This window comes from Orycteropus afer, unplaced genomic scaffold (assembly GCF_000298275.1).
Source record: "Orycteropus afer afer isolate SDZICR_OR568_19922 unplaced genomic scaffold, OryAfe1.0 scaffold00262, whole genome shotgun sequence".
Classification (NCBI taxonomy): Eukaryota; Metazoa; Chordata; class Mammalia; order Tubulidentata; family Orycteropodidae; genus Orycteropus; species Orycteropus afer.
In genome coordinates, this window is record NW_006921849.1 from 2319177 (window position 1) to 2331862 (window position 12686).

The 12686-nt window shown below is 39.0% G+C and overlaps 1 protein-coding gene across 1 annotated transcript in view; it reads left to right on the forward strand.

The window, feature by feature from the left end:
• The window catches only part of TAPT1 (transmembrane anterior posterior transformation 1), a 102057-nt gene that overhangs the window by 68796 nt on the left and 20575 nt on the right, over nucleotides 1–12686 (forward strand). Inside the window, exons 8-12 of the mRNA XM_007950075.2 lie at nucleotides 6256–6336; nucleotides 7093–7202; nucleotides 9035–9094; nucleotides 9485–9553; nucleotides 12389–12465. Coding sequence (XP_007948266.1) covers nucleotides 6256–6336; nucleotides 7093–7202; nucleotides 9035–9094; nucleotides 9485–9553; nucleotides 12389–12465 — 397 coding nt within the window. The remainder of the gene's footprint in view (nucleotides 1–6255; nucleotides 6337–7092; nucleotides 7203–9034; nucleotides 9095–9484; nucleotides 9554–12388; nucleotides 12466–12686) is intronic.

The window sequence follows — 12686 nt, forward strand, 5'->3', positions numbered from 1 at the left end:
TTCATCTCACATACTGTGGGTATACATTATCAGGAGGGAGAAGGACATCATGCTAGGTAAAGTGGGGGGTCAGCAAAAAGAGGGAGACCCTCAACAAGATGGATTGACACTGTCGCTGCAGCATAGGGCTCCAAGATAACAACGGAACAGGCAATGTCATGGTGTGTCCCACATAGGGTTGCTGTAAGTTAGAACTGACTCGGTGCACCTAGCAGCAATAGTCAACATCTTTACTTAGCCTCCTTTTCAGCTTTGGTTATTGTTATCTCAGGATGTTTAAGATAATAAAAATTAGTGACTTTCCTATAACATCTTATCAGAAGCTTCTCACTCATCCAGAAATGTTTCTGAGACACGTGATGTTGTTCCTTTGAGAGATGTGGAAGCAAACACAGAAAAAGTCATTTACTTCTAGATAGTTCTTTGGAATGGCAGTGGCCCGCAGGTGTCAGAGCTCAAGAGGCTGGCTGTGGCCTGTCTTGCTGTGTAGTATTCCTCCCTTCTCACAGGGTGCCGCCCATTCTCACAGGGTGCCGCCCAGGGCTGTGAATGTGAATTGAAAGAAGAGAGGAAGAAAGGGTTAGTTACAGATTTCTTTTTGTCAGCCTTAGTAATTAACTCTAGAAAATATTGATTTCAACAATGAGAATTTCAGTTGTTACAGAAATCACATTTTTTAAAAATTAATTCATGTTAGTAACCTGCTCTGAGTAGGTATTACGTTCTTTATAGAGGTTTAAGCTAGACATGCAAGTGTCACGTTTTAAGCGTTTCTGGGAGTTATGAATAGGACCCTCCAGAGTACGAGGAGGTTGTAAATGGATTTTAATCCCATCATCAGCATGCTGATCCCTTTTTCTTTCTTTTAAGTCCCTGACCTTTTAGATTAGGGAGTCAACATTTGGATTTTAAGAGAATGGAAAATGAAAAGAATGGCATATTGATCAGGTAACGCATCTCCGTTGACAAGAACTTTCAGGAGTTTATTTTCGCTTAAAATGGTTGTTGCTGTTGTTATGTGCTGTCAAGTCAGACCCAACTCATAGCGACCCCTCCTTGGGTTTCCGAGGCGCCATCACTATGGGAGTAGATTGCCCAACCTTCCTTCCAGGGAGTGGCTGGTGGGTTTGAACCTCCAGCCTTCTGGTTAGCAGTCAAGTGCCCTAGGCACTACGCCACCAGAACTCCCATTTAGTTATCACCAAAGAAGTTTCACTGTTTATTATAGGTAAGACATTGTATGTTACAGCAAAGGCTGTGCTTGAACATGACTTCACTCTTCGTTAAGTTTTAGAAGTATGTGAAAATACAAATGATTTTATGCTAAGGTAGGTTTTAAAACTCATTCCCAAGGAAAAGCTAACCTAAACAATCTTGCAAGTACCACATGTGCATCTTGGCTGTGAAGCTGGTGGCAGCAGGATGTGAAGTGGGTTGCCTCATAGGCTCACAGAGCCGCAAAACCAGAGCCAGCCACCGGGAGTGCTCACGCACTGGCTATTCCTTCTCCTGGGAAAGCTGTTTTTTCTCTCAGAAGTTGAGCTGCTGAGTATGTAATGTCAGGTTCAGCACCTTGTGCTGCTTTAACGTTGAAGATGCAGTTTGGACATTTAAGGGTAATCTTACCCATTTCAGTTTATTCGCTGAGTGTACATTTCCTTTAGGAGAATTGCCTGACAACAGAGGAAATGGAGTTTAGTTTGTAAAACCAGACCTTTAACAAAAAAAAATCAAACTCACTGCCATCGAGTTGGATCCGTCTCATAGCAGCCCTTCCCTGGGTTTCTGAGGCAGTATCACTATGGAAGTAGATTGCCCAATCTTCTTGCAAGGAGTGGCTAGTGGGTTTGAACTGCCAGCCCTCTAGTTAGCAGTCAAATGTCTTAGGCACTATGCCACCAGAGCTCCTAGACCTTTAATGGTTTATCCTTTTTCCCACTTTGTTTTCATGTAAGTTCCAGCTGACTGGGGAGCCCAGGCCTCTCTGACTGCAGTTCTTGAGGTACAGACTTCTGCATGGTTGTCGGCCCTGCCAACGTGAACTGTGCAGCCACGGGAGCTGTGCTATGTAAAGCTGGTTCCAGCTCAGGGGGACTTTAACACCCTTACACAGCCTGCGCAATGGCGTTAAGCTTGAACAGCTGTAGGAAAGAAAATGCACTTATTTCGCATTTGAAATGTGATTATAAATAGAGTAAGTTAAAGTCCATCACCCTCCTCAAAAAAACTAAACTCACTGCTGTTGAGTCAATCCTGACTCATAGCAACCCCTCCTTGGGTTTCCGATGTGGTATCTCTACAGAAGTAGATTGCCCGAACTTCCTTCTGAGGAGTGGCTGGTGGGTTTGAACTGCCAGCCTTCTGGTTAGCAGTAAGTGGTAATGTAGCCGAGAAAAAGAAGTTTCATAATCTGAATAGCAGAGATATGTTAAAAACATTAACCTGAAAACCAATGTTTTAGACTACTTAATAAAGATTAAAGAAAACATTTCCATTTTGTCAGAATTTTTAGTTTTCAATTAATATAAAGGTTCATTCCCAACCAAAACCCTGACTGTTCTAAAGAAACGATTTAAATATTTTGTGGGTTATATATATATAATAGGTTACAGTCTTAGATTCTATTCTCACTATACTCAAATATCATTTCCTGTGTGAGATTTTGTTGTGAGGAAACTTTGTTTAAGACGGTATACTTTGTTGTTGTTGTTAGGTGCTTTCAAGTCGGCTCTGGCTCATAGCAATCCCAGTCAACAACAGAACGAAACAGTGCCGTTTCCTGCATTAGCCTCACAGTCCTTGCTATACCTGAGCCCACCCTTGCAGCCACTGTGTCAGTCCATCTTGTTGAGGGCCTGCCCCTTTTTTGCTGACCCTCTACTTTACCAAGCATGATATCCTTCTCCAGGGACTGGTCCCTTCTGACCACACAACCAAAGTAGGTGAGATGAAGTCTGGCCACTCTCATTCATGAGGAGTGATCTGGCTGTACTTCAGGATAGGTTTGTTCGTTCTTGTGGCAGTCCACGGTATTTTCAGTATTCTTGAAAATACAGATATACATTAAGAAAGCTCAAACTGTAAAAGTCAAATCTAGGTTCCAAAAAGAAAATCTATGCAAAATTTCAATGGGATAAAAACAGCAATATTCAAGAGTAGAATATGTTTTTTAAAAAAATATATATATATAGGAGTTCTGGTAGCATGTTGCCTAAGGTACTTGACTGCTAACCAGGAGGCTGGCGGTTCAAACCCACCAGCCACTCCTCGGAAGGAAGGTTGGAAAATCCTACTTCTGTAGTGATAACTGTCTTGGAAACCCAAGGAGGGGTCGCTAGGAGTCGGGGCTGACTCGATGGCAAACAACAACAATATATATATAACAGCCTCATTTTCACAGTTATATTGATAAATGAGTGATTGAAATACATATTTTTAAGGTATAACTTTTCATCTTTAAAGTCACCATCCTTCACATCCCTCATATTTTGAAATTGCATTTGTCAGGATTTACTAGTTGTTTTTTTTTTTTTAAATCTTTACAGTATTTTGAAATAATCTACTTTTCTAAAATCTGTTTTGCTTTAAGTATCCCTCTTAATAGGTTGGGGGTTTTCCCTTTTATCTGTGTCTTTGAAAATTGAAATATTACAGGTTTCCTCTATGCTGGCAGCTACCATCTAGCCAAGATTCCTGGCAACTCTGTGCTCAGATCTGATTAATTTCCACACTGTTAACTGTTTTTCTTCTATTAGATTTCATGCAAGTTCCTTTGTTTTGTTTCAAATAATGTGTTCAAGGTAATTTCTTTCCAGATAATTCCATAGTGAATCAAGTCAGTGTAGGTGCCCTACGTAGATGAAGTGTATTTCTTTGTCAAATTTGTTTACGAAAATGGAAGTCCAAAGGATTTAGCATACACACTTTTGAGTAATTGTACAGAATACCAACTAAAAGTACATTGACAGATTCAGTTCCCATGAATTAAATTCCATGGTTAACTATAGGTAAGTAACTAAGAAAGAGCCCTTGCTGGCCCACTGATAGGAGCTAGGCTGCTAACTGAAAGGTTGCAGGTTCATACCCACCCAGTGGCTCCCTGGGAGAAAGACCTGGCAATCTGTTGGCGTAAAGATTACAGTCAAGCAAGCTCTGTGGGGGCAGTTCTGCTCTGTCCAGTAGGGTCTCTGAGTGGGGAATTGAGGAAACAGTACCCAGCAGCAGCAGTGAGCAACAGAGAATGCTTTTTGTTTCCAATTCTCATGGAAATTGTTCTTGAACAGACTTTTCTTAGCCTCTTTTAACCTACATCCTTTTTGAAAATCATAAAATAAATTGAACCTGTGATCTAGAACTAGTAAAAACGTGTGTACAGGTAGTCCCTGACTTAGGATAGTATTTGAGTTAAAACGAACCGCATTTACAACCATCTGGTTTTGGTGGGTTTTTTTTTGGGGGGGGGCTTTTTTACTACATTTTGTGGTTAGTAATATTTACTACAGGAGCTCTGGTAGCGTAGTGTGGTGTGAGATTTGCCGTTATTGTATCTGTAAGTTGATATGTAATGTTTCCAACACCCAAAAGGCAAAGACTAGATTTATAAAGATACTGATAAGAAAAGGTAATAATGAAAACAAAGGAGCTGTGGTGGCACACATTTACGCATTTGGCTGCTAACCAGAAGGTTGGTGGTTCAAACCCACCAGCTGCTCTGCAGAAGGAAAATAAGGCAGTTTACTTCTGCAAAGATTTGCCACCTCGTGAATCCAGTGGCGTCACTATGAGTTGGAGTCTACTCAATACCAGTGAGTGGGTTTTTTTGGAATAATAAAAACTAAAAAAATGAGGTATTCAATTTAGGTTAGTACTGACTTAAGACTGGAACAGCCTTGTCGTAAGTCCGGGACTATCTATATTTGAAAAACACCACATGCACCTTGTTCCAGTTTTGTTAGGCCCTTAAGTGAGCATCTCTGTTCTTACCTGAACTTCACTATACTATGAGTTTAGGCTGAAAAGCAGTTCATAAGAAATACCTCAGCCATTTCAAAAATAGCCATTTGTGCCACTGAGCTTTAAGAGAAGTTAAAGAACAGCTCAGATCAGACTCATCACAAAAAAGGGTGAGGAGCCGAGCTACCCTGCAAAGAACTTAGGGGGTTAGGATGGACACACAGATGGAAAATGCTAGCTCACCTATGGAGACTAGAGGTTTTGCTATGGAATAAAAGTCCAACTTGTTTTGTTATAAATGAAAAGGAGCAAAGAGAGTCTCGTGACAGAACTTAAAGGTGAAATTCTTCACCCTGGATGAGACTCGGGGTGACTGTGCTGTTAGAATATTAGAGAAATGATGGTGAAATGTATACAAGCTTTTGGGACAGGTTCTGTGTGAGTGGTGGTCTCTAGCTACACCTCCTACCATTACATGGGCACACACAGGCCAAACCTCTTAGACAAGTTATTTTGTTCCGTTTCTTAATAGTATCTTGGATTCTGTGAGATAGTAACAGCTCAAAAAGTAAAATGTATAAACTACCCTTTAGTGGGAATTCAGTTGTGTTATTATGTGCTGTCTAGTCGGACCTGACTCACAGCGACCCCTCCTTGGGTTTCCGAGGCAGTATCGCTACAGAAGTAAGATTGCCCAATCTTCCTTCCGAGGAGTGGCTGGTGGGTTTGAACCACCAGCCTTCTGGTTAGCAGTCAAGTGCCTTAGGCACTAATTTTACTGAATTTATTCAAAATAGGTTTTTACTCAGAGTTCTTAACTGTGATAAATGTCATTAAGGAACCTAATTTTTGAGGGTTTTTTCCTGAGTTATACATGACTCCGAAAAATGCTGTTGTAATACCAGGGCTCTCTTAGGTAAAGGATTTGTTAGGTCAGTACTCATGTACTTACCATTGACCAGATTGGAAGTAGTCTGGGGTGCAGGGGGCTTACACTGCCCAAAGTCTTCTTTTTTACTCTTTACTTCTATTATTTCTTCTGCAAAATGGAAACAGTTATCCTGCTTCTCCAGAGGGCTCAGGGGGAGTGCTCTAAGAGCCCCCCTGTGAGCAGGTTTGAAAGGTTTTTTCTAGTCCATACTAGAGTTAAGAAGTAAATGATTTACCAATGTAGCATTATCCTGTATGAGTGATAATATATTTATTTGACTGCTTATGTATACTGTAATAATTTCATTATGTTCTGATGCAAATAATTGTTATGAGACACTGTAGTATTCATATGTAATTTTCTTTTATCAGATATTAAGGAACGATTCACAAATTATGTGCTGTTATTGATAGTGTGTCTAAGGAACATGGAACAATTTTCTTGGAATCCAGGTAACTAACTCTTAACAAATATGGTGTCTTATAATTTCACTCTTGAACCAAAAATCATCTTTTTATATATGGACTAAAATAAATATTGCTGAAACTCCAAAACTTCATTGTGTGGGAAGTGGAAGTACCTTTTTCCATAGAATAAATTGAGTACTTTCTCCATGGTGGAGTACTGCCTTAGTTTCGTGGGGCTGCCTTGCTGACATACCACAAAGAGGGGGGCTTTAAAGAGCAGAATTGTGTTTCTGCACAGTTGTGGGGGCCGGAAGTTCACGTTTAGAGCATCTCAGGGCCATGCCCTCTGTGGGCCCCAGGGAAAGAGCCTTCTTGTCATTTTCAGCTTCTGTAGCCCCAGGGTTCTTGGCATCCCTGGGCTTGTAGTGGGACCCTCATGTGCTGTCTCCCCCATGTGATGCTGTGTGTGTGGCTCTTCTCCCCATTGATGACACATCCCTCAGAAGGGGTTGCAGTTAGGACCCACCCTACTCCAGGATGACCCATGAAGCCAGGGGCTCACGTCTGTACCCCCACTCAAAGCTACGTATATGACACATAGAAAGTGTTGTATGAACACTTACTTAATTTGTTAAAATATGGCTCTTTTGATAAAAATTATAATTAATTTTACATTAGTTCTGTCATTGTTCATGGTTTGGCCCTTTGGAGATTTCAGATTTCTGTGATTGCCTGAGATACTTTGGAGTCCATTCACATGGAGAGATTTCATTCTCTTTTTTGTCTTCCTAAACTTTATAGATCATCTCTGGGTGTTGTTTCCAGATGTCTGCATGGTGATAGCATCAGAAATTGCTGTGGACATTGTAAAACATGCTTTCATCACCAAGTTCAATGACATTACTGCCGATGTATGTATTTTAATAAGCTATTCAGTGTCTAAAATTCACTTCTCTTTAACATTATAAAGTTGTAGAATACTGAGTTTAGGTTTGTTATATTTATAAAGATAATAGACAATTACTACTATTTTTAAGTTAGAGTTAAAATGTCAGATTTCTAAACTGATTTCCCTCCTGGGAGAATATTTTATTTCAGTCTTAAACAGTCAGAGGTCCACATTTTTAGGTGGAAGTGTAGATTAGCCAGTAGTTGAGGTGACGATGTCATTTAACTCAAGATCGTTGTTAATTGTTACACTGTTAGAATCTGGTCACTTTTAGTTTTTTAAATCACATTATTTCTTTTAAAAAAAAATTTTTCAAAACTTTTTTACTTATTTACTTATTTTAAATGTTATTTTTTGGTGACAATACACGTATAAAAATATATACTAATTCAGCAATTTCTACATGTACAATTCAGTGGCTTTGATTACGTTCATCACATTGTGTGATCATTTTCACCATCTTTTTCCAAATTAGTCCCTCACCATTAAGATAAACTCACTGGCCCTAAGCATCTCATCTGACTGTCAAGTTGCTGTTATCATTTGATCACATATAGACAGTTCTTCAGAAGAGCACACTGCTCCAGCCAGCCATTCTTTACTTACTAAGCTAAACTAGTGTTTAGTTTAAAGGTGATTTCAGGAGATAGTTTCAGTGAAGATTTAAAGATTATCTCAGAGCAGTAGTTTCCGAAGAGTGGAAAAGAGCTCCATCCAACGTGGTGGATTTTTAAAATATATTTTAAAATTGAAATGTTTTCCTGTGATTGTGAATAAGTTCCTGATAAGTTGTAGAAGACAAGAGCCTTGTATTTTTCTGGTGAAAGTATTTGGTGAAACTTTGTGAGATTTGTTTTAACTGTAGTCAGATATCCTATAGAATTTTCAAAAATGGGTATTTGGCTATATAGGCAAATTGTATATAAGACAGAAGAGAGTTTCCTAGCGCATTCCTCGTTCCTACCCCAGTCCACAAATGGATATTAGTTTGAGCAGTTGTCTGGATTTTACCGGGTCGTACTTTTAATAGTCTCATGGTGCTTACTGTTTTATTTAAAGAGACAGAAATTTAAAATCAAGTGTAGTTGCAGCTGCTCCACTGTGATGACCTGACTGTGGGCTCCTGCAGCCTTTACTGTCTCTCAATAAAGGATGACTTGGGAGTTCTTTTGTAAAGCTCTGATAAAGCGATCCACCCTTTACTCTCTTCCTCGATGCTGAACAAGCCCCTTGTCACTGGCTCATCTTCTCAGCACCTGAAGTAAAAATGAACAGGCTCAACTCAGGTGTTAAGTGGATTTTTTAGTGGAAATGGCAATTTGCAAGTACCTTTATAACTGCTACCTTTCCTTACTTCTAAATCCCACTTAATACCCATTTTTCTAAAAGGCGTCATGATGGCTTGATGTACAGTGATAGTAAGTTTTAACTGTTCATCTAGTGTTAAAAAATTTAAATTATCTTCTGTATATTACACTTCTTAAAAGAGCTACTTTTCCCAAAATTCTAAATTCACAGAGGCAGCAGCAGCAGCATTGAGTATGTCTCCCTCTCTGAAGTAGAAAAGAGAAACTTTTCAAAGGCCTGTGAACATAGCATTCAGGAGGGGCCGTGGAGAGTGAGGTGCTGTTTGACCTTTACTCTAGAGGAGCTGGACCCAGATGTCTGGTGAAACACTTGATGAATACCTGTTCCTGCTTCATTGCATAGGCTGAGCATTTTTATCTACTAAATCTGAATCTTTACATATTTTATATTTTCACCGTTTACTTAGTATTTCTTACTTGTCTCTAGGTCTACAGTGAATACAGAGCCAGCCTTGCCTTTGACCTTGTTAGCAGCCGACAGAAAAATGTGAGCCTATATCAATACCATCCTCAGAATTTAACTCTGAATAGTGGTTTAGTTCCATCGTGGAATATTAGTTAACAAAAACTACATAAACTTACCTTCTTACTGTCTCTATTCTCTACACTAAATGTTACAAATTAACAATAATAATAATACTTAGCCCATTACACAGTGCATGATTTTTACAGCATTGTAATGTTACGCAGCTTGGTATTTAGTACTTCTTATGAACAGTTAGATTTCTGCATTGTTTTACTAAATTGCATAATAGGTGCTAGGTTTTCTTGTTCGTAGCTTCACCTGTTTAGAGCATGGGCTGGTGCTGAGTGAGCAGTACTGTTAAATGCTGTTTAAAGCCCATAAACCAGAATCCTTTCCTCTTTGTCTCTCCAGGCGTATACTGATTACAGTGACTCAGTGGCACGGAGGATGGGGTTTATTCCTCTCCCACTAGCTGTTTTAGTAAGTCCATACTCTCTTTCCCTTTTTATGGTAGAGATAGCCATAGTTAATACATTTTTTAAAAAGTGGATCAATAAGTTTGTTTACAAAAGATCATGATGATCAAGGTGAAAACGACTTGGAAGGAAAATTGGTCTTAAGTGATAGCATTATCCTTTTGGATTTTGAGCCACAGCAGATCAGTGCTGCTGAGGCCTGTTGGTGTGTAGTAGCTTTCCAAGCTGGGAGGCTGCTCTTTTTGGCTTATTCATTTGGCAGAGATCTTTAGTAATGGCAGTACCCGGTGGGGGCTTTGCTGTGGCTCTGTCTTATCTGCAGGTGGGAATAGAAATTAACTCAACATTGTTGGGGGACAGTTTGACAGTATTATACTTTGACACAGGAACTCCAATTCTAGGACTTTGTCCTAATGAAATAGTTACAAAAGGCACATAGTGGTTTATGGGTACAGATACACATCACAATAGCATTTATAGTAGTTAAAATTTAGAAATTTATAATAGCTAAAATTCTAAAACTTAGAAACAAAGTAAATAGATTAAATAAATTATGATTTGTCCAAATGGAGAAATATTTTGTATCCATTGTAATAACTCCTTTTTATAAATTTCCCAGATTTTTTACAATGAAAATTACTACTGACATATTCAGAAACTCTCATATTTCTAAAACAAAAAGTAGCTCTGACACTTACTAAATTAATTTTTTTAAAAAATGAATAAATTTGGAATATTTTAGTGAATTGTTTGCGGCAGCCTTGAAAGTAGTTACTGGCCCACATCAAGGCTGTAATACTATTAAGAACATTTGTTGGTTGTACCCAAACTACCTAGTCTCACATCACATCAGATGCAACCATCTTTTGCCTGAAAGGCCTGAAGAGTTCTTCTAGATAACACAAAGTCTCATGGAAATCAACTAAGAAAAGCATAAAGGAGAAGTCAGTTGAACCAACTTTTTTTTCAACCAGTGTGCCTGACATTTTTTAGCTGATGGGTGATTAATAGGTTCAGTGATACTTAAATTTCAGTCCAGGTCTCCAGATAACCACATCCTAAAATATTTTCAATTATATTACTATGTTTACTTGCTATATATAATACAATTTTCTTTTGTTTGGGAAAAGGAACTCAGAATTGTGGAAAGGGGAATTTTAAAGAGGAAAATTACTTGTTAACGGTTTAAGAGAGTGGATAAACTAGAGTATTGATTGTTTTTTCTACGTTTATTTTCTGCAACTGGAAGCATGAGACAAAAAGATTGAGGATAAATCCAGGTTTGCCTGACAGATTTGCAAAAAGGCAAAGGATTGGTTGGATGTTTGGGTTGCAGTGCAGCCCTTCTTTGCTAAATAATAATTGATTGATTTGTCTACAGAACCACTTACTTGCCAGACAGCTTTATAATCATATTCTTTTTCACTTAGTATTTTAAATTTTTCCTGCAGTCTTTGTTTTGTTCTTTTCTTTAAATGAGTTTTTATGGTTATTATACCAAAAGATGTAAACTTAATAACTGATTACTAAAAGCTTCTGGAAAACATCCTGTATTTTCAGAGGCGATGATTCAGTGCCATGATGTAGGGGGTTTGCTTTTGAGGGACTTTTCTCTCAGAGCTTCATGAGGTGCCATCACTTTGGTGGACAGACATCTGGGAGCCGTGAGAGACATGCTGAGGCCGCAGTAATCAAGTTAAGGCACAAGGATTGCAGAGTTTCCTTCTAAATGTTACCTTAGGTCCTCCAATGAATTCCTATCCCAAAAAAAGTAAAATAAATCATGTATTAAGGTCTCATGGGAATGAGACTTTGTACTTAAGTATCTTAAAGTTAAATATGAAATTAGTTTGTTTCCATATTACTGACTAAAATCCTGGAACCACATTAACATGTGGTATTCCTTTTAAAGATTTGAAATAAACGAGGCTTCCAGTCATTTTTTTTTTTCATAGTGAAATTTATTTAGTGCATGACAGTCCATTCCCCCTAAAAAAAAAAAACCAAAAACCAAATTCACTGCTCCCAAGTCAGATCCGACTCATAGCGGGCCCCTCCTTCGGTTTCCGAGGCAGTATCACTATGGAAGTAGATTGCCCAACCTTCGAAGAGTGGCTGGTGGGTTTGAACCACCAGCCTTCTGGTTAGCAGTCAAATACCTTAGGCTTTATGCCACTGGAGCCTAGCAGACTTGAAAGGATAATCCTGGGACTCTTTCATTTCTATAAGATAAGTAAGAAAACAGGTGTACAAAGGTAACTATCTGAACTAGACAAAAATGATTTCCCCTTAATTTTCTAGTGGTGTTTAGTTTTTTAGAACAGTACACACTTCTACACTCCCTTTTCTTGTGTTCCTTGTAAATTATTGGAAGTTCTTAAGGCACCAAAGACCGAAAAAAAAAGGCGGGGCGGGGTGGGGGATGGACGGACAGGGATAAAGCAAATACCCACTAAATATTTTTAGCTCTGGCAGGGAAATGTGTACCAGGAATTCATTTGTACTTTCTGGGATAGTTTTCCATTGAAAAAAATGCTCATTTGCGTCTCCATTAGGTGCAGGTAGACATGCCATCTGTGGACTCTGTGCAATCTGACCCCCAAGGGTCAGCAGAGGTGCCCTAGCTGCCTGAACAAACCAAATCTACCACCACAGGTGTAAGATTTGATAGGAATGGGCACATCACAGACTACCCATGTGGATCATACAAAGGCCGCAGGTGTAGGCCCAAATCGTTCAAATCAGTGTGGAGAAATGGTTTGTTTCAGCATTAACTGATAACTCTCTGGTCATATGTTTTGTTTGTGTGTCTTTGTTGTTTTGGTTTGTTTCTGGCCAGCTCATCAGAGTTGTGACAAGCTCAGTTAAAGTACAAGGAATCCTGTCCTATGCCTGTGTCATACTCTTCTATTTTGGGTAAGATAACATTCTTCTTCTTTTTTTATAATGGCTTTATTGAGGTATAACTGACATACAATGAGCTGTACATATATAAACTGTGTAAGTGGTAAGTTTTGTTATATGTATGCCAAAAAACTAAACCAAGCTCACTGCTATTGAGTTGATTCTGACTCATAGCGGCCCATCGTTGGGTTTCCGAGGCCGTGTCACTACGGAAGTAGATTGCCCAATCTTCC